This window comes from Coloeus monedula (genome assembly GCF_965178545.1).
Source record: "Coloeus monedula genome assembly, chromosome: 2".
Lineage (NCBI taxonomy): Eukaryota > Metazoa > Chordata > Aves > Passeriformes > Corvidae > Coloeus > Coloeus monedula.
In genome coordinates, this window is record NC_138782.1 from 30635336 (window position 1) to 30663275 (window position 27940).

Below are 27940 nucleotides of genomic sequence, written 5' to 3' on the forward strand. Positions count from 1 at the left end.
AAGAAAAATGCTTTTGTGGCTGCAGGAGTTGGTGTAAGTTTATTTGTGCAAACACTAGGCTGGGTCTGATCTGTCAGCTTGCCTTTAACTGCAGTCACCATTTAGCTCTCGGCTGAGATTGTGTTAGTTGTCAGTAGCTGTGTTTGCAATCTTGGCTGGAGGCTGTGATGAAGAGTGCTTGGAACTGGGGCATTGCACAGATAAAATCATAATGAAACAGCTGCGGCTTAATCACAGTGAAATATGCGTGGGCTTTAAGGGCTGCATATTCTGGACATTTTTGTTACACTTAATTCCCATGTTTAACCTTTTTACAGAAAAAAAAATCTCCCCACAATTAGAAAGAAATAGATATAAGATTATAGTTGTATTACAAAATAAATCTCATAACCTTCCTGTTTCAAGGAGGGAACATTTTGTTTGTCTTTGCTCAAGGTGAAATTGCTGGCAATTTTCTTAATTTTTCTGATCTTTTAGATGTCTAGACCTGAGTGTCTGATACTGCACCCTTTTCAGCTGAGGAGCCCAGGGCAGTGTGTCTGTGGTGTCAGTCCTCAGGCTCAGTGGCATCCAGCACTGCCTCTCCCAGAGGCTGGCCAGTCTGGGTGAGCTCCTCTGTGTTTGGGAGTGAGAGGGACTTTTCTGTTTACTCTGTAGCTGTAGTCTGCCTCTTTGTGCTCAGAAACGCAAAGGGCTGGGTTCTTGAGGTAAATCTCAGTCTGTGGCATGTGGCATTTTGGGACAGCCTTGGAAATTGCTGAACTGATTGTTTTCTGCCAAAAGTAATGTTTCTTCCTGATCTAGGCCCAGAAGCGTACTGATAGATTAGCAAAATTAAGACACATTTAATATATATTTTAAAAAAAAAATATTTGGTATTGCATTGCCCAAATCTCTAATTGCTTTAAGTTGATGGCAGGCAAATCTGATTACTTAGGGAAGCTGCTCAAATTAAAAAATAAAAGGTGAGTAGCGGAAAAGAACAACAAAAATGGATGCTATTGTGAGGAAATCTAGTGTAGATGTAGAAGATAAATTACCAACCATGGAAGCAGTTATCACAGTTGCAGGCAGTTGAAGTAATAAGGAAGATGGTTTAAGGATGGCCTTGAATTTCTAATTATTGAGGAAATAAGGAAGATGGTTTAAGGATGGCCTTGAAATTCTAATTGTCGAGGAAATGGGATCTGGTAGGTCTGTTTCATAATGCTCGAATTCTGTGACACAAATCCAGATGAGGTATGTGTAGCAGTTCCTCTCTGTAGATACAGCTATCTTCTTGAGGTAGCTTCATGTGGGTAGAAAGCACCTCTGTGGAAACACCTTCCTTATGTTGGGATACACTTTAAAAAGAAAAAAACCTTGAGATGATTTTAAACAAAATGCTGTGAGTGGTGGGTGTAGCTTCCTATGGAGGAGTCAGTTCTGTTTTGCTCTGCTGGTTTCTGATGCCTCACTTGTGTCTGTGCTCAGGCGAACCGGGATGCGGTGATCAGCCGAGCCCCCGAGCAGCAGGATGACCGAGCCGTCAGCCTCCAGGATGCTTCTGCAGTCTACGACCTCCTCAGCATCACGCTGGGCAGAAGAGGGCAGTATGTGATGCTGTCTGAGGTACCTCCCCCGGCCTCTGCCCAAGCTGTCCCTCCAAACACACTGGCAGAGCCCCTCTTTGCGGTGGCTCTGTGGGGAAGGTGCACATGGAGTGTGCTAGTTAGCAATTAGCAGAGACACCTACAGAGCTATGGCAGCACAGGGCAGAAATGCACACAGAACTGTTTGAGACATTAGTGTAATTTATATGTAGGTACGTGAACAAAGTGGCTGCCTTTTGAAGTGATGATGTACACTAGCAAGTCCCATTAGCTGAGAAGTGTAAATGAAAAAAAAAAAAAAAAAAAAAATCACCTTGGTCTCCAGGGCCACAACAGATTGTTTCCTGACCCAAGCAGCAGTCTTGACAAAAAGTGTAAGAAGGAAAATAAATAAAATCTGATATTTCTTTCATCATTTTCTTTCTCAGTGCTTGGAGAGAGCCATGAAGTTTGCATTTGGTGAATTTCACCTCTGGTACCAGCTTGCCCTGTCCATGGTAGCTTGTGGAAAGGTAAGGTTCAAACCAAGGGACTCAGAAAGGACGCATTTTCCTCGGGAAGAGTGTATCTAGATGACTTGTTGGAATGTGTAGAGTCGTGTGTTGTGGGTGTAGGTGCCATCAGGCAGCTCGATGGAAGGACAGTGCTCTCCTTTTAGTCTCTGATTGCACTTTGTGATCGGGGCTGTGTGTTTGGCATTGAGTACTCTTCTTTCTGTGTAGTGTTTTTTTCTCATTATCAAGGAGAAAAATGGATTTTGTGCATAGCTGTGGGTTGAAAAGCATTATATATAGCTGTCCATTGTCTGCAGGTTCAACATAAATGGGCTCAGTATAAGAAAGAACTGATGTCTAAAACTTCCATCAGCTCACTCTGTGTCTCTGGGCAGTTGACTTAAGCTGTGGTTTCTCCATCTGATCAAGGAAATGTTAATGTTTTTTCGTAGAGAACTTGTAAGGTTTAATATTTTTAAAGTACGTGGTGCAAAATATGCTCTAGAAAAAGAAACAGTGTGAATGTTGGCATGGTCGTGTGTTTCAGCATAAGTGGTTTTTTTAAATTAGTGTGGTATTTGTGGAAGTCATCAGTAAACCACTGAGATTGCTGAAATGTGATTGTGAAAAGCAGGCAAAGGTAATGGGAGCTTTACTTTATTAGTCTTAAAAAGAGTGGACTTTTGTAGGAAATGTGGATGGTACAAAATTTTGCCAGTTCATTCTGGAGTCCCCACTTACACTTTCGGGAGGTATGAGCAAATTGATGCTGTGCAGAGTAGACCGCTTAATATGGTCCTATATTCTGTGCCCATGGAGTGTACAGGAATCCATGTGGACCTGAGTGGAGACCACCAACTAGCACTCATCTGCCAAATTACAGCTACTGCTGGCCTTCTATGGCTGTAAGCTGAGCTGGAAACAGTGGCCTTGGCGTGGAAATAGGAGATGAATCTATGCTCTTGTAAAGAAATTGTCTTCTTGTGAGGTGAAAGTGGCTGCTGCAGAGCTTGGAAGATGTCTGAAGGGATTCCTTCACTTCTGTGAGCATAGGCAAGGCCTTATCTTGGAAGACTGTTGTTAAGCATTCTACTTCAGAAAAATGGCAGAACAATGAGAGAAAGTCTAATAAAGGGTATAGTAGGTATAGTAAGCAGTACTATGGAAAGACTGAAACGATTTTTTTCACCTTAAAGGGGAGAAAAAAGTTTAAGAGAAACAAGTCTTCAAGGGCCCTTAAAAGAAGGGGTTAATCTTGTCTGTGGTGGCTAGGACAAGACACGATGGCATCCAGTTGCAGCAACACAAGTTCATGTTTCTTATTAAGAGGGGAAAAAAATAAGGATAGTGGAGCACTGGAAAAAGTGCCCTGTGGAGATTGTGTGGAGCCTAAATCACTGTGGAACACCCTAGGCAAATCTGTAGTGACCACTCTGTGAGGCACCAGGGGTGGGACCTTGTAAACTCTGACTCTGTTCTGGGAATCCATCATTGTCTCCTGTTGAATATTCAACAGATCTGGCTGATTTATGAGATACCAAAGCTTTGGCAATGCATGTTAGATCAGCAGGGAGCTGAACAGAGATCTTTAGTCGGAAAGAGCCTCACAGATTCCTACAGAAGTTCAGTGCAAGCATTTCAAAATCCAATTCCAAGCTTGAAAACAATGGCTAGACTCAATCATGTGTAACGAAACCTGGAGCTGCTGGTGGAATACTTAAACAATGAGCTTGGTGCCATGGTGCTAATACCTTGCACTGACCTATATCAGGTGGGGGCTTGTGTGTCATGTCCAGCTCACCTTGGAATTCAGCTGGAATTAGCACAGTCCTGCTCTCTGTGTTTCTGCAAGTCTTCCAGGTGCCTGACCCCTTGATACTGAGGACAGCAATGACTACATAGGCCATGAAAGAAAGGCACAGGTTTGGCTGGGAGCTTTTCTGGCTTTACAAGTTGTGTAAACTGGTTCTCAGTGGCAGACAATGCTGTAGCTCTAGTAATGTGCTGTAGAGCAAAGCAAGATTTTTAACTGCTGTTGGTTGAAAGTGAGCATATGCAGAGAATGACTGTTTCAGTCTAGGTTAGCATGGAGAAATGGGGCCTGATCTTTAGCTTCTAACAACTTGGATGGCAATTCCATTCTTGTCCTTCTGTGTTTGCATACCTCTTCACCTTCCCTACCTGTTACAGAATATTTGGTACTTAGATATTTGGGTTGCTCTTTTTTATTTTTTTTAATCTCTGTAACTGTCCTATCTTTTCAGATTTTCAAGTACATCATGTCTTTTTGCCTACACTTTAAATATTTACAAGGTAAAATGTCCTGATCTTGCCTACTGATGTAAAAGCGCTAAATGTTCTGAGCCCTATGTGGGTCAGAGGGAATTCCCTTACCCAGCAATCCCATCTGTGCAGTATTTCACTTCTAATCCCGAAGTATTCCCTGAGGATTCCTGTCATATACTCTGCAGTGCGTCATCTTGCCAACGGGAGATGTGGCATACATTTTTATATTGCTTTGCAGCTTGATAGCAGGATGGAGTCCATATAAAAGCAAGTGCTCCAGTGTAGCAGAAAGAACTGATGAGAAAAGAGTGTGGTCAGTCTAGACTGCAAAATGCAGAGGACACTTGAGCTTTTATAGGTGAAGATCTATTTTCACCTGTCTCAGTCACAGCCAATTCATGATCTCATTTCTTGGTAATGAAACCTCACATCCTGCAGCATTACTTGTTCTGCAGTACAGCGAATTGTGCTCATAAATCCTGGGCGTGACAGGAACAGTTTTATCAACCTGTAAATGCTGGAAATTTTGGTTTCTCTTTTTTTTAAATGTGTTTTTAGGATTTTCAACTCTGACCTTCTTAAAAGTGCCATAAAATCCTATCTTGCCCTCTATTGTACGCTGAATTTTACCAGAGGTACGTTTAATTTGTGTATTCAGATGAAGTCGATCAAGTCATATTTCAATGTAGTTTCTTCCTCTGCCAGCCAAAAAATTGCCAAATGGTGATTGTCATTTTTCACAAGAGATCAGTCTGAATGTCAAGCCAGCCACCTTGGCTCATTACCACGTGTAGGCTTGAGTTTACACATTATTCTGAAAAGCATGTGTCTTAACAAAAATAGGCGCATCACTTCAGTAAGTTCCTGCAGGCCTTGGGGCTTCCTAAAACAGTGAATGAAAAAACTCAGAGAAGCATAACCTTCCTGTCTGTCTTTTATCCACTTAAGTGGTGGAAATAATGGAGTGACAGTAATTTCACTTTCCTGTGTTTCTCAGCAACTTGCACAATGAGAAAGATGGTGTGGTCTGGTTGTTTTTTAACCCATTCTTAGGGATACCTATTATACTGAGCTGTATATTCACTGAACAAGAGCGGCATGTATACTTAAATGACAAAAAATCCACCATTACATTTGAAATACTTTTGTAGGCAAATTTAGATGGGAGGGGAAAGGAAATGCTGGGAAAGCCTAGACAATGGCAAAAACATGGTGGGAGATGTCCTGTGTGCAGTTCTGAATAGGCCAAAGAGGTTTAAATCATTCTAATGCAGCACCACCTGTTCCTGTGGTGCTGAATGCTGAATTCTTCACAGATGCTTTAAGTTGCTTGTGCTGGTAATAACCTTGGCTATGTGGTAATATCAGCTGGAGGCTGAGTGGCCATCGCAGCTCCCTGGCTCTGCTGCCGTGCGTGGACACGCTGGAGTCTGAGTGGCGAGTGGTGTGATAGCCGGATGCCATCTGGCAGAGTCCTCAGGCAATGAGATGAGCCACTGTCCTGCTGCCAGAGTAAAAACAGTGCAGACAGTTGCATCTGCTTGTCTCAAGATTTTGGAAAAGTGACCAGTATTGAGCAGCATGGGGAAAGGAAGAACCAAACTCTCTTTTACACGGTGCAAAAGACTTTGTAGTCTTTGCAGAAGTGAAGAGAACTTGCTTGGGCTAGACTTGTTCTCTGCTGCTGCTTTCCAGCTAAACAGTTTTCCCTGGAGGTCGTGGAGGTTACCAGCACACAGCTCTCCTGCAGACTAGGGTAGCTGTTGCAGTGGGGATACTGCGGTAGCTCTACCGACATTTCTGAAGTCGGAGGCAAAATAGTGTCTAGATGATGTATTACAAGCGCAAGGGATGTGTAATAGGGTCCTTGTGCACTCACAAGCATTTCCTTGGCCTTGAACCAGTTGGATCAGTTACATGTTCCCTTTTCAGATTTCTGTCCCCTTCCACACCTACTGTCCTCACACAGGACCTAGCCTGGGTATCCCAAAGTGTCACTGGAGCTCCCTGGAAATAGAGATTCAGAAGTGCATCATGAGTAGGCTCTAGCTTAAATTTACGGTACTTAAGAAAGTCTCCTAGATCTGCATTGTGAGTGTTAAAATACATGCCGTGAACAACATGAAGTAATATTGGTGCCTGTCTTCTGCCTACCACACAGGGAGACAAGATTTGTGTTTAGTGACACTGATTTGCCATTTTACTAAGGGTAGTGAGGGAGGGGTTCTTCAAGGATAGCTGTGAAATTGTTCTGTGAACACTGAGTCTGCGTAGTCTAAAAGTGCTGGGTTCCCTAATTGAGCCATTCAACTCTCGTGAGTCTTTGTCTCTGAAGTACAGTGGATGTTCATTGTCGTCAGTGTATGCAATGCATGGAAACATTTTCACACTCACGTTCAATGTGTCTGCCTGAAAAAATTCCACAACACAGCTTGGTTAGTGAGTGAAGAGGTTTTGGATGTGTGTTTCTTGAGAGGGGCGTTGAGTAGTAATATAGCCTTGGGCCAGCTGAAGGAAGTCTGGAGTACCCACTAGGAGAGGATAATCTGCTTTCCACCCCTCAGCTGTGTACTCACTGAGGGGATGAAGTGCCTCAAGAGTGAATAAAGGAAGAGGTTGGGAACAGTTGGAGGGTCTGTGGGGAAAAGCCTCTGTGAGAGCTCAGTGGAGCTGGAAGCAGGTACCTGAAGGCAAGGACTATGCTCAGCAGGCCTTGTACTGGGATTGCTGATGGTGGTTATGGGGTCCTGTGGTGCTGGCCGCAAAGCTCTCCAGCCCTGCAGAGCACAGTCAGCTCAGTGCTTGCCTTGAGGACAGCAACTGTGTGACTTCAGAAACTACTGCATTGTTGCTGACCCTCCCCAGCCCCCTCTAGCCCATACTGAGGGTACCACAGGGACAGTGGTCAACATTACCATATAGATGGATAGGCTTGGCACTAGGGGATGTAAGCTCCAAGCGTAATACCTTGCAAAACCAGGCAGATAAAGCAGCTTTCAGCTACACAAAACGCCCCTTTCTGCTCTTACCCATTTTGTTTGCTCCTTTTAAGGCAAAGGGGAAGAAAAAAGTCACGTATGTCTACCCGAATGGTTTTCTTAATTGTGTAATGCTTCAGGTGTCTGGTGTATTACTAAGGGAAATAATCGAATCCTTCCTGGCATCTGTCATTCAGCTGTGTTTCGGAGGGACAAAGCTCCAGCTCTTCCCAGAGCTAGTCTTGCAGTGTCACTGTGCTCCCTTTGGCTGCTCAGCAGTTGGAGATACTGCAGCCTTGCCCAAAGCTTGTGCTGGCAGCATTTTTAAAGTTTTGAAACCAGTCTTACACAGACATGAACTCTGATTTTGGAGCCCTTAGCAAGTTGCTGATACACACTGGTCATAGCCAAATAATGACAAGCTAACGTCTGAGCTGCCCCTATCTGTGCTGCACCCAAAAAAAAGGAATCCTTCCCCTTATTTAAACAGTGCAGCAAAAGCAGATGTCTCTAAGTGCTTCAAGGAGCTTCAAGTTTGACTCAGCCATGCCTGTATTGCCAACATACAGCTTTCCAGAAGGTTAGAAGGAAAGTTATAAATATATTTAATACATAATTCTGCAGCAACAGCAGACGAATTTTATGATTTAGGCTGTTCCTTCTGTTGGTATCCTTGCAAAAGCTTAGGCTGGTTGCTAGGCAACTGGCATTAAAAAAAAAAAAAAAAAGAGTACATTTCTCTTTGTATTGCAGGCAGGAACCTTGGGAGCAGCAGAGGCCTCGGATGGCTCCCTAAATAGCATTGCTGGGGAATGAAAGTTAAAATATTGAACATTCATTGGTTAAAGATCCTGTTACAAAGGTCAGCTGTCTCGGGGATATTCAATAGTTTGGTTTCCTTTGGTGCAAAAGAAAGATTAGAAGGAAGTTTGCCTGTGTGCTGTAGATAGTACAAAAAATGGAAATTTCCTAAGATGCCTGACTGTTGAGCAGAATACCTAGGTGGGCTATATAATTGCCTTCAGGCTTAACTCTCTTTTCTTGACAGAAAGTGTGAAGTGAGGTGTTTGTCACATCAGCAAGTACAAATGTGTGCTTATAGATCTTAGAATGTAAGAGGTGCTTTTAAGAGGGAGTATTTGAAGCTGCTTAACTCCAGTGCTCTAATTTGATAAACACAAGGTAAAAGAAAAGGGAGAGAGAGTCAGTTCCTGTGTTAAGAGAAGTAAATGTCTTAGGGGAATAATGTTCATGCTGAGAGATTCACAGAAATCTCTAAATTCAGTGGAAAGCTAACAGCAAAACTAATGATTCCAGAGTTCTCAATTGCTTGCTCATTCTGTCATCTTTCTGTGTCAGTTCAAGGTCATTTATATCTAAATGGCTGTGAATCCCAGCACACAGGGAATAATAATTCTTGCATTGGGATGAAGGAATTCCTCCACTTCCCCACAATCCCTTTGAAATAGTGCAGTTTTTAGACAGGATGATGCAAGAAATATAGCAGCACTAGTTGTGGGAATTCATTTGTGTACTAAACTGCCAGGTAAATTGGGAATGAGGCTGTCTTCCAACCCACCATCTCAAGGAACATTTTTCCTTCTGGCTGAAAAGTATTACCAAAGAAGCACAAAATCAGGGAGGTTTTTGGAACCTGTGCAAGAGAAGAGCAACTGTTCATGGCATGTCAAAGTCTATCAGGCATGATTTACTGTCTGGAAATTACTCCTCCTTTTACTTATATCTGTGTTTTCTTTATCTTCTAAATATGAAACGACTCTCTAACTTCAGTCTTTGGTTGCTTTGGTATGGCGAGAGAGCAAAGGAGGGGAAAGAATGGAAATTGTGTTGGAGTAAGATAGGAAAATGGGCATTTGGGCAGCATCTATGGGTTTACCATAACTGATGTCAAGTTCTCTCAAGCCATTTTGAAAAGGAAAAAAGAAAATTAACTGTATGATGTTCTGTGTTCTCTTCTGCTCATGTGGAAGCATCTTTGAGGAGTATGCTTCCATGCTTCGTTATTGAGTTAGTAAATGGGGAGTGTTTGGATAGTTGTTTTTCTTCACATTTTACTTCCTTATAGCATTCAAAACTATGGCTGCTGTAATTACATAGGAGATGGTGTCCTCTCCATCCTTTTCTTTCCCCAGTAGCTTCCTTGTGATTCCTTGCTGGAGATGAGAGGCCAAAAGACCTAGTGTTTTGAAGTCCTTAGGAACTGGTTCTAGTGCAGTCATTATAATCCAGCAATTAGCAAGTTAAATAGAAACAACATAAATCCTGAAACAACATAATCCTTTGAATTATTATGTGAGCCCCTCCGAAGCTTAGAATCGTGAGTAGGAAGCATGTACTCACTCGGAATTCAATTTCTGCTCTTCTCAAAACATGCCTCACCAATAAATCAAATTATTATTGCCTTGCAGTGAATCTCACAAACAATGCACTTGGCTGCCTGGTCCACCCACACTAAGTGAAGGAATATGTACATTTTAATTACCAGAGTATTTCAATGTTGCACAAACACTGTTTCATATTAAATATTTTTACAAACCAGTGATATTTGTATTCAATAATGAGTGTTTGATATTTTTTCTGGTTATTTATGTCTGTAATTAGTGTCTTTGAGAAACCTTGATATTACATGTCATGCCAGTCTCCCGTAAGTAAGGTCACTGTGGGAGTGGGATATTATTTCTCCTGTCATTCCTTGACTAATGTTTTCATCATCTGTATAAAATATCTGCTGAGTAAATGTTTCAAGGTGAAATTATATAATATCTCTTGAATTTTTAAAGTGTAGCTGGGGAGAAAGGCTTCATGTCACCCTGTTTCTAAAACCACTTCTGCTCCATATGTTTAGTTGCAAATTTTATAAACTTCTTTAAAATGACATAACTTTGTAAATGTTTTAGAAGCAGTGTGGAAACTGTGCCTCTTGCTCTGTAAACCCATGTTCAGAAGCTCCTGAGTGCATATGTAATAAAGTGACTCTACACCTGAGGTGTTTGGGTGTAGGCGCAAGGTGAGACCTTCTCCTGTGCAGCATTCAGTAGCCACTGCTTTGCAGTGGCCTCCTGAGCAGGCTTGGGACAGGACAGACGCGGGAAGGGCTCTGTGGTTTGAGCGTATTGGAGGCTGTGGCATTGGCTTGTCCTGCAGGCAGGGAGGCAGCAGAGTTCAAGAGGAACTGGCAAAGAATGGGTTGTGTCTCTTCTCTTCTGGTGTAGACCTTGGAAGGTCCTACACCTGTGGCCCAAAATAGGACAGGTCTGTCACTGCTTTGATTTGTGTTAGTGCTGGTTGTACTAACTCACAGGAGAGCTGCCACCAGCTCCCAGGTGCCTCCTGCTTTCCCCACAGTTGCAGTGCTGGTGGGGAGCTGAGAAATGACCACTGGCTTGAGCTTGTGTCTGTTTTTGCAAGTGTTGGCTCTGGACTGTGTATGGCCTTTTACATACCTGGCCTTTGCAGTTCACTTTAGCATGGTGAGGTGACAAGGGTTGGTGGGGTTCAGCTGTAGATACACTGGCTGTCATGGTGCATTTTGTCCCGCTGTCACATTTGTTCATTTCTGGAAGCACCTGTGGGGCTGGAATATAGGTAGGAGGGCAAGAAGATGATATCCAGCCTAGGTGCCTTATGGAGGTATGCTTGGATTTCCAGCATGTCCGTCATGCTGCTGGGAATACCAGCTGCTTTCAGTGCAGGTAGCATTTTGCAAGAGAGGGGAATAAGATGCCACTAAAACCTGAGACACCACTTGTTCTGAACAAACAGGTGTCAGAGAGGTTCATTCTGAGGGATGCTAGGCTCCTTGTAACAACAGAGCACAGCACAGTGTTTCTTCCTATACCTCAGGGTTGAATTACTTGTCTACATTTGTGAGAGGGATGAAGTAGTGGTTCAAGCTCTAGAACAAAGTTTATTGATTACTGTCCTTGGTCTGAGACAGGCTTCCTTCTGGCTTTAGGCAAATTGTGCATTTTGAATTTTAAATTAGCAAATGCTTCCTCACTTTTACTGGTCATGCCTGATGCTCTACTTAAGTGGGAGCAACCTGAAGAATACAGGGCGTGCCGCTGCTCTTGTTCAGACCGCAAGGCTGGTACTCAAGCTTTTCAAGCACGAGGATTTGCTCTGTGCTGCGTTGGTTATGAAACCCCTCTTTGCCTTAACGTGGGCATGGCTGATATACATCTGGTTTTCCATTTTCCCAGGTTCCCTTCCACACAAATTCCTAATCAAGCTTTTGAATTCAGCAGCAAGAAGTGGACCTTCAGTTCTGTGAGGAAGGAGCTGGCAGGCACAGCCCACTTTGGTGTAGTGTGAGGGGGGAGAAGTGCTGATCAGCAGTGGGAATATGAAGCTGTGGTGTTGCTGCAGGGGATTGCAGCAGTCACCAGACCCATCTGCCTGTGCTGGTCAGAGTTCTGGTAGGGAGAGCCCCTGGGGGTCAGGAGGGGATGGCCAGGACCTGATAGGAGGGAGTAGCAGAGTGTTTGACTTTGCAAGCCTCTGTTGCTGCTCTTCTGTAATATGGAAAGGCCATGGCTATTCAGTGTGCTTCTGAGCAGGAACATTGTGTCTTGGGACTGTGTGGAAGACTTTAGGAGGAAACAGGCATGCAAGGAGAAATTCCAAGAGAATAAAACTTCCCCTTGAGCTTAAGCATGAGAAAATTTGAGTGGATCAGGGGTCAGTAGTGAGGAAGATTAAATGTGAGACAAACAGGTGGGATGGGCTGGGGGACTCTGGTAGGGCAACTTCTTCTGCCACCTCCTTACTGACGGCCTTCTCGTCACTAATTGAGACCAGAGCTTTCTTCATTCCCCTTTAAAACATCAGAAATGCGCAGCCCTGAATGTGCTGTAAAATGCAATGCGTGCAGAGCACGTTGGATCAAAAGGGCTGTGTAAGTGCTAATCTTAAAAAACATCCTCATTAATGGTAACCTAACACCAGAAAGACAGCAGGAGTTTTATGGGCTTTCTTTCTAATGCATGCTTGGATCACCCACTGAACAGTGTATTGATCTGCAGTTACTTGCTCCACCCTTTGTGTGGTGGGGTCCCAGCTGCTTTCTTGTATGTCCTGGAAATGGAGAAGACACAAAAGAACCTACTGAGTAGATTACTTTAGCTGCAAAAACCTCTGTGAGTGGAGTTGGCCTAAAATGTGAACGTACTGGAGGACAAACTCTTTATGATCTTTCCTGGCTTACTGGAAGATGGTTATATGCAAGGAAAATTACAGCAGAGTTCTCATGTATTGGGAGGGCAGAGTTAAAATAACCAGTGCATTGATAGCTAAGGAAAACTGTTTCTTGTGAAGTGCACAGCCAGGGCTGCTTCTTTGGCATATTTCCTGTGAGCGTGGGAGAGTGTGTGTTTGTGTGCGTGTGTGTACACACGTCTGTGTGTGGAGGTGGGAATAAAGTTGCTAACTTGTTGCTGACCTGTGATTCTTTTCTCCATAGCACTTCTTTGTACATGCCACTGCAATATTTTGCTTGGACTCCCAACAGCATTGTCTAATCAGCCTTTATGTTTCCTCCTCCTCTCTCCCACTCCTCCAGTCGGCATATGCTGTGTCAGTGCTCAAAGAGTGCGCTAAACTGCGACCTACAGATCCCACCGTTCCTCTTCTGGCTGCCAAGGTCTGCATTGGGTCACTGCACTGGGTAAGCAAGCTGATGCAATTCTTATTATGTAACCGATTAGGTGCTGCAGTGGCAGTGCCACAGTGTAGTTGCAGTGGGGAGAAAGGGAATCCCTGCTAAAAATCATACACACGTGTGTGCCTTCTATAAAAAATGAAAATCCCTGCAAGAAGGTTTGCAGTGAGTCATTTAAATGTATTTTGCTGGCACATTAGAGAAAGGAGGAGGAGGAAAGCCGTAACAGCCGTTCTGAGGACTGCTGCTTCAACTGGGTGTCGCATTGAATCGGCCACTCTTCTAGGCCCTGGAAGACACAAGCTAATAGTTACAAGTGGGCTGTTAGACAGTTGAGGTCTGCTGGACAACTCAGTCCTTTGTTCTTGAAGTTGCTGTGTCAGTGTTTTGTGTCCCCAGTGTGTTAATGTACGCCCCGGAAGCAGAGTGGGAGTGGAAGTTGGTGCCCGTGAAATTCTGGTTATCCAAAGGAGCCGAAACATCAGTCACTCTTTTGCTACTTGGTTTAATTAACTACACGGCAGCCTGCTGTTCTCACCTGTCCTCACCACGAGGTGTCCCTGCAGTCAGTGAAGGATTACAGTTGCTAAATAGAAGTAAAACAGATGCAAGAAAACATGAAAGAAAATGCCAGAAGAATCTGCACAGGTCTTGGTAAAAAGTTGTAGAAGGCAATTTGCTGTTGTTCTGTTCCCTCATCCCGCCTCCCAACCTTCTACATCCCTTTCTGATGGAAGCTGGTGTTCAGCTAAGCTTGAGTTGTATTAGTTTACACCACCATTGGGGAGGATGTCTGGTTATGTATGTTTTTGAATGAACTATACTGTTCAAACTATAATGGTTAAGCTTATATATGAGTCAGCAAAAGCTGGGCAGCATCTTTTTCTAGGAAAAATCTTCAGGTCTGAGGGCCTTCAGGGAATCCTTGCTGAACTGCCCAACCTACTTCTACTCTACATTTGGAGCAATTTAACTCCCTTGTACCCACAGCTCAGTCTCTAAATTTTGAAGGCTTGAAGTCATTCAGGGATATAAAATAACATCCACAGTGAATGTTATTTTTTAAAATAAAGCAAATAAGGTTCTTTCTGATTCTGAGATGTTAAAACAATGTGAAAGCGAGGCATTACAGCTACGTTGAATGCTGTTCTTACTATGTCTGATGAAGTTTTCAAAGCACAGCTAGCATATAAAAATACCTTGTTATTTTGAAAAGACAGTGAGGCTATAATTCAATTCCAGCTTGGGCAATCCAGTATCTCCAGACTTCTCATACATGGCAGAGCTGATAAAACAACTGGCTAACCCTAAAAAGTAGGAAAGGCAAGGGAAGAAGAGAAAAATGAGCTGGTTTTGATAATTTCAAAACGAGAGTGTTTTTTTTTCAACATACTGCTTTCTTACTGCTTTTCAGTGTTACTCAGTCAGACTCTGGCTCCGAACTGGGGGGCATTATGAAATAAAATTATGATTTCACAAGAGGGTAATTTTACTGCAGTTATCTAGAGCACAGCCTTATGAATTAAAACCAAATTAAAAATATTCCCTTCCCCCTTCCTTTCAGTCAGTGGCCTATGCTTTACCCTCATACCAAACTTGATGATGATATGGAAGAGTTTTAATTAAGGGGAGTCAGAGGGAAATAAGAGCATCTCTTAGAAGAACTGAAATGATAGGTTCCCACGTCTCTTAGTCAAAGGGGTGCTTCTGATATTACTGGTAGACTCCTGTGCCTAATAAAGACCTTCCTGCTTAGCAGAGCTGTTTTTCTAAATGTCATCCTTACAGTAATTATTTGCATTTAAATTACATGGCAATCAAATCAGAATTGAATAATTTAAACTGGAAGTGAACAGGCTGATCAATGCCAGTATAAATAGAAAGGAGGATAGACATGGGACAGGAACAGTCTAATGGACAAATATTAGCAGTTACAAATACTCAAATATATCTTCCTTTTCAGGACATATAAAATATGATTAATTTTTCAATTAGGAAATATATCTGCGTACTTGATTGCTGGCAAGGCAGGAAAAGGGTGAAATCAAATGACCGTTTATCCAAATGAAACAGCTAATTTATGTCCTGCATCTATCTACTGTGTGGTGCAGTATTGTAGCCAGTTTGTTTATAGCCCATGGGCAAGCAGTACTTTAGTCTTCTTTCAGTTACTAGCAATAACAAAAACCCCCAAACACAACATTTATGCAGATGGATAATTACAGAATGTCATGAGAAGCACAGAACAGTTTCTTTTGTGATTAATCTAGTGATCACTTAACTCATTTTGCTGGCTTTGTATGTGGTGTCTCAGCACACTTGAAGAACAGGAAAAACAGAAAATTAATTGCAATGTACTATAGCGATTTACAACATTGAGGATGCTCAGATCACATCTATGAAATAATCTCTCAGTGCAGAACAAATCAAAGTGAAAACGTGGATGCATTCAGACAGTGCCATGCAAATCAATATATAACAGAGCCTGGTGCAGAAAAGAACTGAGCTTCCTCCAGCTTCTGTTGTGGCAGCATGACCAGATTATTAGCTGATGTAAGTTGGCAGTACTTCACTGGCATGTTAGTGGTACCATGCTGGCTTACATCAGGAGATGATCTGTCCCATCACCCACTAGGTTTTAGGATTGGGCCTGCAGTAAACAACTGTGTGGTAAAAGCAATGTTTTGGTTATGTTTTCAAGAGTTACAGGTTTTCCAAAACAAAAACCAAAAAACCCAGTGTAAACAATAAATCAGTACTTTATTAATTCTAAAGCTTAAGCCAGTAGACTTGGAGGACCAGAGCAGCTTCAAGACTAGTGCATGTGTGTAAGCCACATTTGTATGGTCAGGATGCAGTCAGACCTGTACAGCAGAGTTGGAACTTCTGTATTGTATCTAAACCACTACACAGGTGTTTTAAATGTTTTTGTAGTAGGCTCAGAGCTACTTTTGAGGCAACATGATGCTAAGCCTTCCAGCTTGCTGGGGTTTCAGCACAACAGTTTGCTGAACTTGCATGTGGATGATTCTGTCAAGCGAACACAAAGCCCATTTGTGTTTAGCCAGCTGTCTTTTAGCTTTCCAGAATGCACTATGAGGTCTTTCACTATTGTAGGTCAGAGTATTGTTTTAAATTTCCATAGGAAAGTTGAAGTAGCTTGCACTGGAACATGTCCATACTGAGGTTGTCTTGCCTTGCTCCACTATAAATTCAGAGTTGTGCTTACTAAAAGGCTTGCTACAATTTCCTCTTTCACTCAGCCTTCCCTGGCACGGCCTCAGCTGAATGCTCACTTGCCAATTTTGGCAGTGACTTTGAGTTGCAGTATGAGTTGTTGTTTTTAATATTTTAATAGTACAGTACTGTTAATTTCACTACTAATCTAGGTTCTTCAGGATCCTGTTATGGCAGGTGTTGTGAAAATACTAAAATCGGAACTTCTGCCTACAGGCAAGTGTTAAATCCTGAGTTTCTCCATTTTAAGAGCCTTGTTTGAGGCATTTAGGGTTACTCTGATGCTTTCTTTTGCCTTTTACTCCATTGGTTTCAATGGAGGCATGTTGAAAACGTAAATACACATAGAGCAAAATGGACTGTAGTCCTAGGATAGGCTTGAATCTTCTAGAACTCTGCTCTGACAGAAAGCTGGAGGACATGAGGCATGTTCTTAAAGTTTTCATTGCCCCACAGTTGATATAATAGCAAGAGTGGTGGCATGCTAAACCTTGGGTAGCACCAGATGATGCCAGTATTATCATCTAATTTGAGCTTTTCAGAGGACTTCGTCCCATGGTGAAAGCTTCAGCACAGGATGTGCTGTACCTCAGACATTTCTTTCAACTAGTATACACAGCAAAGTGCTCTGCTGCAGCACTTTGCTGGGAAGACAGAGATCATGCCATCAGTCAGGGAAAGGGAGAAGAAGTGGTGTTGGGCTGGAGTAGACTGTGCATGGAGTCATAAAAACTGAGTAAGGCATACCATGAGGTCAGGACGTCATGGTGTGTGTGTCGGGGGGGTTGGCAGGATGTAGATTTAGAGCTGCATACTTCTGAGGTAACAGCTTATCATTCATTACTCACACAGACCACTTAATCAGAGAGTGCTTCTCTCCCCTTCTGTCTGTTGTTGACCCTGCCACTGTAGATAATAAATGCTGCGCATGTGCTTGTACCCAGTCACTTAGGAGCCCTGGAGTTGCCTGGAAGTGCTTAGGTCTTAGTGCAGTATGAATAATATTAAAAGATCAAATCTAGTCCTGTTACTGGAGTTACTCTGCCTGCTGACGGACATCCGAGAGGATCGGCATCACCAGGGCGAGAGGCTGCTGAGAAAGCAGGGAAGCTACTAGGTATTTCTTCTGTCTTTTAAAAGATGTTCTTGATTACATCACCACTACTGTTACTGCAGCAATCCCATTGGTTTTAGACATAAAAATGACCAAGAATTTTGTCTTCTATGCATTGCCTTTGTGAACAAACCACTCTAGCTACAGTGGAGGAAAGGCCCGAGTATTCCTAAGTGCTGGGGGCTGAGTTTACACAGAGTAAATTGGTGGGCTTAACAATGGTGACACAGAGAGTGAATGCTGACTATAGAGTGATAAAAAGCGAAGGACTTTTTTTCTGACATATGTAACATGATTAGCTTTGTGTGCTGTAAATAGCTGTGGGACAAAGCCTTTTCATTCAACTATGCCTTATAGACCACTTTCTTCCTATGCATTTTTCCTCTTAGCATTCTCACTTCACAATATGTATATTCTTCTCTTTGAATTAGTCTCTATAGCTACAACCCAGTGTAATGAAAATGGTAAGAAGAGGTCAATTCAACTGTTAATATCATGTGTTATTTTGTATAGATACCCATTCTGTATGATTTTGATCTCTTAAGTGCTTGGGTATTCTTAAGTGTCACTGGTGTCCAAATTCACCTGCTTCATTAACCTTGTCTGCTGTTCTAAGTCCAGTGTCATTTCATGTATTTCCTGCCTCTTCCTTTGCATGTTCCTCTTTTTTGGCACAATAAAGTGCTGTTTTCATGCTGCTGTACATCATTGATTTGTTTGTCCTTAGTAACACTAAATGCGTGCTAGTGAGAAATGCAATTCCCACTTAGTCCTGGAAGCTGTTGATTCAGTGGGGTAGGGCTTGAGCTTTTCTAAAAACAATCTGGGTGGCAGTTGGACACCAGCTGGGTGGCATTAGGCCAGGGGACAGCACCTGCTGTTCTCCGCTCCCTTGTCAGTATGCCTCCGGGCTTGGCTTGAGCACACACCAAAACCTGTGGCCAAGTAACAGTGGTGGCTGGAACAGCCACTCTCTGTACCAGGGGAAATATCCCTCAGGGTAGTACAGCTAGCAACTGTTCTTTTTCTATCAAATATAAAGGAGGAAGTGAAAGGGGAAAAAAACCCCAGCCAACCCCACAGTATTACATCTCATTGGTGTCAGTTCACGGTTTGGCAGCTTGTCTCACTCCAGGTGCCAGGTGTTTGCTTTCTGGTGTGGTGGTGGGGTTGTTTAGTTAGTGCTTGCAGGTGCCTCCTGATACTTTATATAGCTGGAGTTCAAAATGCAGAAAGTTCTTAGGTTGTTTTTCCCCCATGCCTTCTTTCTTCCATGCAGGTCTTGAAGGCAGGGAACTTCTCCCTGCAACCCGGGTTGCTACTCTTCTCTCCGCCAGCTTTTCGGTGCAAAATATGCAGAAAAATGTAAGAACAGTAAGGGCCAAGTTGGAGGTATGGCTTTGAGACTTCGCTTTTTGTTGCTTCTAAGAGAATAACAAGTGGTAGGCCTTCCCTCCTCCCCTTCTCATCTCCACAATACAGACTGGAGACATCCCATATCCTTAAGGACCCCCACAGACACAGCTCTATTGGCAGATCACAGCTCAGGCTCACTGCTGGTCCCTGACTCGGGTGTATGGAGGGGGAGCTTTTATCCAGACTGCAATCTGGTAGTTCTTGCAGTTTAGTTGGTTACCCCAAGTGTGTCCCAAGGGAGTTACTCCTGTTTCAGGTAGTACTGTCAGATTCACAGTTGGCTAGGCCATCCGCAAGACTGATGCACTGGAGAGTTGAAACCTCACAGTGGGTGATGTGAGTGAAAGGTTTGGCTTTTCACACTTGCCCAGAGTGATTGAAGAGTAGGAGAATGGAAGAAGAGGGGGCAGATGGCTGCCACAGCAGGGCTGGCAGGGGAAGTGTCTGAGTGCTGTAAGAAGGCAAAGTAAATGTTCTCATAAACAGAACCAGCTGTGCTGGAGTTTGTGAGGCCACTTATTTTCAAAGCAAACTTCAGCTGACCTAAGTTTGCATTCGTAAGAGTCTTTGTGGCTGGTCAAAGTGCCACTAGTGTTTAGTATGAATAAATGTGTACGAGATGTGCTAGCAGTGCTGTTTCAGCCTGAACTCTGAAAAGCTGCGGTTTTAACTATGCATTTATTAATCTGATACTGACAGGTGGCCCTGGGTAGCTGGCAGACAAGAAGGCTGAATGGTGCACTACTGATTTATGCATTGTCTCTGAGATTTCCAGTCTCTGACTGAAAATACCATCAGGTGACCGTTCAGAGAAACAATGGAGCAGAATCTCTCTAATTTTACATTTCTTCATTTCAGCTTCAAACTTTTCATTTAATCTTTTTTTCCATACACTCTACCCACCCCTACTCTTGTTCACTAGTCATAAGAATTCCTTGTATAGCTCTTTTCTTCATCTAATGGAGACTTCTTGGATGAAATGTGTGTGGGGAGAAGAGGAGAAACAATGAAGAAAGAGAGTGGGAATCTAGCTGTTTATGGTGGCAAAGAGGTGCATAGTGAATTTTCAGGCTGCAGAGATTTCATGTCTTATATAAAAGTTTCTGAGACATGAAGAATTGTGTTATAGTTTTATAGGATGGGGTTTTTTGTTCATTTGTGGGTTTTGTTTTTTGGGTTTTTTTTTCTGTGTGGCAAGTCATGGGCCACTTCTTCCATTTTCCTAGGCTCTGGTCCAGAACACATTTCAGTATGTGGCAGGGAAGTTGGTAGGGCTCCTGACAGGTTAAGAAATCTCCTGAAACAAATCTCAGTCTTCCTGATGTGATCAGAGTTTAAGGGTCTTATCTGAACATTACTGAAGTAGGTGGGACTGTTTCCAGTGGTTTTTGTAGGCTTTGGATTATACCCTCAAAGACAGGCCTTGCAGTTTAGCTGGTAAGTCCAGGTATTCCATAAGAGGCATTCCTGTGTCAGTTAGTGGTTTCCACAATCACAGCTAACCAGGCAATTAGCAAGACTAATGCTTTCATAGTGCTTTCAGGAAAGGGTTTGATGATAACATATGTGTTTGTCATTGGAATGACTGATCTGAGGTTACAGAAATTGGGGAACTGTTGTTCTACATCTAGTTTGAATTCTGTGGCCTCAGGGAGTTGTACCAGTGAGGAAGAAATCCAAGCAGAGGAGATTTGCTTCTTCACTTGCACTTTTCAGCCTTTCTTCAGGCTTACGTTAACAGTAGTCTTTTTCTTATGTTTGATATCATCTACTAAATCCCAGGTTGTTTGTTCATGAAGCCATTAGTTAGTGTTGTCACCTGAATATTTTCAAGTGATGTGACTAGGAGGCACATTGACAGGATGCTACATGAAGTCAAATAGATTCTGTTCATAGGTAGCATATTAACTGATCACTGCAGAAGGGACATTTATTGTCTAATGTTGCATTTTAATTCCAGTTTTTTACAGGTGAGTCATTTTAGGTGTTTAAGGAGCCATGAGGTGCTGAAGTCAGACAAAGCTGAGTATTAAGAGGGCACACATCCACAGTACTTGTGTCTAAACCAGCTGGATTTCAAAGAAAAAAGTACTTTCTCATAATTAAACAACTGCATCCCATGAAGTCAATTGTCATGTAATGAAAGTTTCCAAAAGGAGGATTTGTCAGATGGTATAATGGTGTCTGCTTCTTGATTAAGGATGACTCTGATTATGGTTGACAGGATCTGCATAGTGTCTTGTACAGAAAGGAGATCTTCCTGTAGGCTCTATCTTTCAAACATTACTTAAGAGTTTTGCCAGTGTCTCTCCAACTCACACCTTTCAAGGTATGTACAGTCTACAGGTCTTAGTCTTTTCTACTTAAAATGAGTGAGTGATATTAATGAGAGTTTGAAGTTAGAAATGAGAAACCCTCCATTCTGTAATAAAATATTTAACTTACTCATTTTGTTTAAAATTACCATTAACTCAGGTTTTACAGATGCTGATAGATCTGTGGAGAAAGGAAGGTTGTGGGGAGCAGGCTGTGCTGTAGTAAGAAGAGACCAGCTTACATTATATCATCATTTTGGAGGCTGACCCAGAGAGATTGTGACTGCTCTCTCCTCCAGTTACTATCTGTAATATAAAGCGCATTTTCAGGGAAATTGTGTCTTCGCAAAAGATGCAGAAAGTGGCTAGTGCAGCAAGAGCTGCCAAGGTCTTGTGGTAGTTCAGATCCAAATTCTGGTCCTGCAATTTCTGCGTCCTTGTGGCAGCAGAACTGCAAGCAGCAGCTGAGAGCTTTCAGAGAAGTTAGTGCTTTCCTGTTTTACTCTTGTAGTGGTAAAAGAAAGTAGAATTTGCTACAGTTTAAAAAAATCAGTAAAACTGAATGGTCGTCTTTGTAGGAAGAAACCTGTTAGACCTTTCCATCTAGTGCTAGGATAGCTTGTAAGTAGTCCAGCTGAACCAGCATTTGTATTTAAGGTTGCATGACTAAAGTGTGCCTGAAGGGAACTCTAAAATAAGATAGTGCCCTTGATTGATCTTAAACATCTGAAAAGAGTTTGGGTGGCAAAACCCAAACCTTTCTCAAAACTCTGCACCAAAGTCTGCTAATCTGACCTTCTGCATCCTCCTTTTTGAGTGTTCACTGGGATCACTGAAAGCCCTTGTGTGAATGGCTCTCAGATCACTTACAGGTAAGCTTAATGGCACGTTTTATTGAAGTGAGTAGAGAGAAATGCCTGTAAGTCTCAACCTACCTCTTTTGCAGCTGGAAGAAGGAGAACACTTTGCTAAAATGGTGATAGACCTGGGTGAGGATGCTGGAGAGTCCCTAGCAAAGGGTTACCTGGCACTGGGCCTGACATACAGCCTTCAAGCTACTGATGGTGAGTTACCTTGTTTGTCAAGTGTGTTGTATAGAGAGCATTTGTTCAAAGTCTTCAGTGCAACCAATGGAAATCTATCAGAAAATCTGCTTTCAGTGCTGACTAGACATGAAAAACAATCAGATTGCAAGATAAATGGGAACTGTTCACTTGCTCAGAGAACTGTCTTCTGTGGTAATAAAAGTGAAGCTTTTAGGTAAAGGAAGAAATGCAGGTCATTACTTAGGGGGTGATAATCTGAGTGTAGCTGACAATGCTTGGTGTGCTTTACTTGAATATTTGTAATACATTTCTTTCACTTATTTACACAAGAAGAAGTCAAACTTTCCATCTATTTTCATATTTTTGTCGCCCACTCATAAATCAGAAAGAAATGTTATCCAAGAACTGGAGTCAGAAATGCCTCACTGCAGTTCCTAGCGTGATACTGAGTCCCCCCACAGAGATTCAACCTCTCTGTGATGGCTTTTATTTTTTCTACTTAGAAGTAAACAAGATAAAAATACCTACCTCACTGGTGTGGATGCTGACTAGAAACACACCACTGAATGTAAGAAGTATTTTATTTTAATGCTGCTTACTTGGGTCTTGAATGAGTGGCCAAGGGGCTTCTGCAGATTTGGTGCTTTGTAGTCAGAAGGGCTTGAAGTATTTGGGAGAGTTCTAGTTCTGACCTTCATCAAGCTCACAGGTGGGAACAGTCTTTCCTTATTCTGTGACTTCTTACACAGGTAGGAGGCCTTCTAACACAGTTTCTTTGAATAATGGCTGAGCTTGTGTGTTTTCCTAATCATTTTGGCAGTCCTGCCCTCATGCAAGCAATGGCTTTTCTGTTGGGTAGGTTTCACATAAACAAACCAACTTCTTCCAGCAAAGAATCAAAGCTAAAATTACTTTATTATGTTGTCATGGACTATGCTGGCCTTGCAACTTACACCAGAATTCTGCAAGGCATGTGTATGAGAAAGTGTTCTTGTGCTCTTCAGTAGCACAAGTTGGTGTAGTTTTTCAGCCAGCCACGTCTGATCAGCTGTTCTGAGAACTGCTTTTCATCCTGGAGGCTAACAGGCACCGCAGCTCTCTCCAGTTCTCCATTTCTCTGCCTCAGAATAGTTCTCCCTAGAAAGTTCATGTCAAAAAGTATGTCCTTCCTAGCCTGAACTTTCTCTTATATATATATTTTAAGTCCACTAGGAATAGAGTTCTGCTTAACAGCCTAGTTTTTAAGGGCATTTTGCCTGGATGTTGTTTAAACTGTTCTAAAGCTATACAAGACCCCAGAGACTATTTTGAGAGGTAGGTTTTCTGTTAGCCCCTTAAAATCTCTTTGTTAACATCAGTATGAAAAGAAGGTGGTTTCTAAAGAATGTAGTTGGAGAGGCATATGCTGTACTCTGGCTCTAAAAATATTTTGGTGCAGCGAAATATGAGTTGGAAACTTTTTCTGGATATCGCTTCAGTTTTCAAGAGATTAGTTCAATATTGTGTCCTTTTTTATGTAAAACAAACAGTCTTCACAACAACTGCCTTGGATTGTTTTCAGATTAGCCTCTGATTGATGTTTTGGAACAGCGGAATGTATCTGCCTTCTCATTGCATCTCTAGCCTTGAAGGCAATAGGGCAAGTCACTCAGTTATTTGAGGGAAATAGGAAGAGTGTATTTCCATCTTTCAGATTATATTTTAATAAAATGGATTAAGTCCCTCAAAAGTGTACATGTGATGGTCATGAATATGGAACTGTGTTTTACTGGAAAATGTCAAATTTGCACTAGAAAGACATTTTTCATTAGCATTGTTAAAAAATAGCATATGACAGTGAGGAAGCAAAGCTAGAACATGCTGAAAGACAGCAGTTCCGTGATGTAATCCTGCCTCATGTTGTCAATCTTGTATTTATACCAGTTCTTAGTGACATATGCAGACAAATCAAACATCTGTGTGTACGTATATGTGATTCCAATAACTTTCCAGTTGAGATGACTTTCAGTCAATCAGTATTTTCAATGGTAGTTAAGCGTTTCAGAAATATTTGACCAATTGCCTTCTAAAGCTTACAGCCTTCCATCCAAGTTAGGCTTTCTTATTTAATATAACCTTTTAGTGATTATTTCTCCTCCTGTGTGACAAAGGCACTGAGGAGTTGTATAAAGCCTTTTCTTTGTGGTTTGCAAAAAGCTCCTGGAAGAAGTAAGACTTCTTGAAACTTATGCTGGATAGCTTCCTCATTCTTAATGTCTAATTACATGTTTCTTGAAATAAGTCTCATTGAAGTAGCTGAAAGATATGTCCTCAGGGGAAGTCATTGCCACTTTTGCCTCAGTCTTAGAAGCCCAAGCCTCCTGTTTGTAGTTATTGTCCATTTTCTGCAGATAAGTTTCCAGTGGGTCAATGTCAAAAGCAAACTGCTCCTCTTCCTCCCGTAGTTCCAGTTTTGACATAAGCTGCATTGTCAACTTTTCCTCCCTTAGGTCTGGTGGAGAATTCACTGAAGGCAGGGAAAGGTGAGATGAATTTAACAAAGGCTAAAGAGAAAAGACTAGGTTGAGAATTGTATCGTGAAATACAAGTGCTCTTCTTATCTCACATCACCACCACACAAACTGTGAAATCATTTTAGATTTAACAGTCCTGCATTCTTTTTTCTGAGATGAGTGTGCTGTATGTCTGTTTTCATTTAAAATTTTGGTAGAAGGCCATGGATCAGGGACTTGAATTGGAAACTCATCCTATCAGTCTTTGTGGATTTTACTAACAGTCAGTGTACTGACAGCACTGGTTAATGTTACCCCCCCCCCCCCCCCCCCAATTTGTTCACTAAGAAGTGAATAAATTATTAGTGAACAAACTTAGAATCTTTGCTTTTGGAAATACCAGTGCATGCAATCTTTAATTATAATTCTGGGTGCTAAAACTGTATGTTGTGCCATATTAGATGTCTTAACACAAGGGAATAGTTTCTGAAACTCGCTGATATTTGCAAAAGGGTGCGTGCATGTCAGTGTTTTAGTTTGGATCAGAAGTGTATTTTTGAAGTCCATTTATCTGTCATCCCCACTTCTTAAGTTGTGATTCACATAAAGGAGCAGTTTCACACATTACAAACTGATTTCTTTCTCACAAAAGAAATGTATTACATAAACAGACCTGACTGTGCTTCAGCTGCTAATGGGTGCTCAATCCATTGGACAAGATAAGATCTAGATTCCTCTCTCCCTGTTGGTGGTGTTGATTCTGATCCTTGGCACTGTGTTCCATTCCATGCATTCACCACTCCTGATGTGCTTTAACTGCTTTTGCTAAGACAGAACTTGTCCTCCTTTGTTTTCAAATGTGACTTCAGAGCTTTGTATTTACATACCAAAATATTGCTGAAGAACCTGTTGCATTTTAGAAAGGCTGAAGCCCCTTTAAAAACCCAGAGTCCTTCAGAAGATAAATCTTGGGCTGCTCAAGTGACATTTGCAAAAGTACTGTGTCTTACAGGTTTCAGAAACTCCCCTGTGCCACTTTCCCATTGGTCAGACTGCTTTTCCAGCTTATTTTAATTAAGTAATAAGTCATATTTTGTTTCAGTTGATGGAACTGCAGCAGCCATGCTTGCAGGAGGTAAAGTTGCGTAGGGATCGAAGAATTCTTTGGTGTCATCAACCTGGGAGAATGGAACATAAATTTTAGAAGTTTAATCAGACCTACCAGATTCTGTTTCCTTAGTGCAAGTTTTTCTTTGTCTGAAGTGAGAGCTTTTCAGTGATACAAGTGGGTTGCAGATTTCTTTGAATAATTCAGGGTAGGGCATCAGCAACATCTTTGGGCAGCCTATTCCAGAGTCTTGCCACTCTCCTAGTAAAGAATTTCTTCCTGTATGTAATATAAATCTTTCCTCTTCTAGCTTAAAACTAAACCTCTTGTCCTATCACTATAGGCCCTGCTAAAAAGGGGCCTATAAAGAGTTAAAAGGGGTTAAAAACCCCTTAAGTATTAAAAGGTAGCAGTAAGGCTTCCCTTGACCCTTCTCTTCTTCAGGCTGAAAAACCCCAACTCTCAGCTTTTCTGTATAGGAGAGGTCTTCCAGCCCTCTAACCATTTTCATGGCCCTGTTTTGGATTTGTTCCAATGGAACCATGTCTTGTGTTGTGGATGCCACAGCTGCACACAGCACTCCAGGTGGGGGTCTCAGATAGCAGAGCAGATCACCTCCCTTGACCTGACGGCCAAGCTTCTTTTTATGCATCTCTCCCCAAGTCACTTTCCACTCTTGGGGTTTTTTTCCCCCTCATTTGTCTCCCTTAGTGGTAAAGGTCCTGTAAATGCATAGTTAACTTGCAGCATCAGTGCTCAGTATTGTCAAACACAAGTTTCAGTGTGTTCATCCGTGTCAGACACAAAGCTAGAGATGGACAACCAGATTTCCAGCTTCATGGTAGCTGAAGATGCAGTCCCTATTGTGGGAGGTGAGAGTCACATGCTGTTTCCCAGTAATGCAGAGGCAAAGCTGACTAGCTGTAATCACTTCATTTCCATAATATATTTTGTGTTCTTTCTGACTGCAAGCTGAACATTAGTCAAATGTCTTAACAGGTGGAAGCTAGAAGTTGTAGCTTTTCCATTTGGTGTTTAATTTGAGGGACAAATAGTAACATTTCTTTCAGTCTTTCTTATTTTGTGACATCTTCAGAATTGCTCTGTAACTTAAATGAAGAATCTTGTAGTTTTCCTGAGAAACAGAATGTCAGATTTTTTTCTGTAGGGATGTTTATAGGTATGATCAAATCCTTTCCAGTGTCTCAGGTATTTTTGTTTACATCAATCTTGGTTCTTTTTTTTTGTAAATTTTTTTCCTTTGTTACCTTTTCCCAGTATTTTGCAGTAGACTGACTGAAGGCTGTTGAGAGCAATGTATTTTTAATAAATGCTGCATTTTGCATGAAAGTCCATGTGTTTAAATTTATTCTTTAAAATACACATTTTTGGATTAGTTTTTAATGCATAGAGTAGGTTTTGTGGCCTAAGCAAAGTTTGATCTTTATGATTAGGAAATCCTGAAGCTTGCTGTTCCCCCCAAATGAACCTGGTGTTTTGAAGACCTGTTGGAAGATGTAGGAATAAAAAAAAGTCTGATCACTATAGCTGCTGCAGCAAATAATTTACTTTCAAAATTTCACTTGCTGACATATTGCAGAATCCAAAGAAACTGGTTACCTTTGCAGGTCTTGCAGAGGAACACATCTCTTTCTTCTTAATAGCTTTTAAGAATACTTAAATTTTGCTGGGTTTGTTGCATTATTATATACTACTTAGTAACTTTCTATTTTGGAGCATACACTGACTTGATGTATCAATTCAGATATATTCATGGGTGGTGTTTGCTGATGGATTAACTGCTCATCATTTCCATGTGCTGTTGATCAATAGCTCTCAATTTGAGGATAGGCAGAACAAGAAGCAACTGCTATACAAAATCTGAAAACATAAGAACCAGAACAAGACAGCCAGTGCATTTCTAAAAACCATCACTGGGTTTCCAGATATTTTGGATCTGAGAAAGCCATGTTCCTCTAAGCTCTTCCTCTGTTCCTGTTGATCTTGATGATGATATCTTACGATACCCAGGTATAACAAGAGCTTGAGTCTTCTCTTCTTTTTCTGGTTTGAGGTAGGAATTAATTTATACATTCATAAGTGAGCATACTGGGCAGGATCCATTGGTCAAGTAGTTAGAAGCATGGAAGGAGGGCATTAGTGGCTAATGCCACATCTAAAG

General features: G+C 41.9%; 1 protein-coding gene across 5 annotated transcripts in view; it reads left to right on the forward strand.

Annotated features, from left to right (window-relative positions):
* Positions 1-27940, forward strand: part of TTC7A (tetratricopeptide repeat domain 7A) — a gene marked incomplete at its 5' end in the record, with an annotated part of 166584 nt that overhangs the window by 41455 nt on the left and 97189 nt on the right. For 4 of the 5 annotated variants that reach the window (XM_082302416.1, XM_082302417.1, XM_082302419.1 and 1 more), the window contains 4 exons: positions 1474-1611; positions 2021-2104; positions 12932-13036; positions 22059-22176. In XM_082302416.1, coding sequence (XP_082158542.1) covers positions 1474-1611; positions 2021-2104; positions 12932-13036; positions 22059-22176 — 445 coding nt within the window. The remainder of the gene's footprint in view (positions 1-1473; positions 1612-2020; positions 2105-12931; positions 13037-22058; positions 22177-27940) is intronic. The other variant, XM_082302418.1, reaches the window with a different exon arrangement.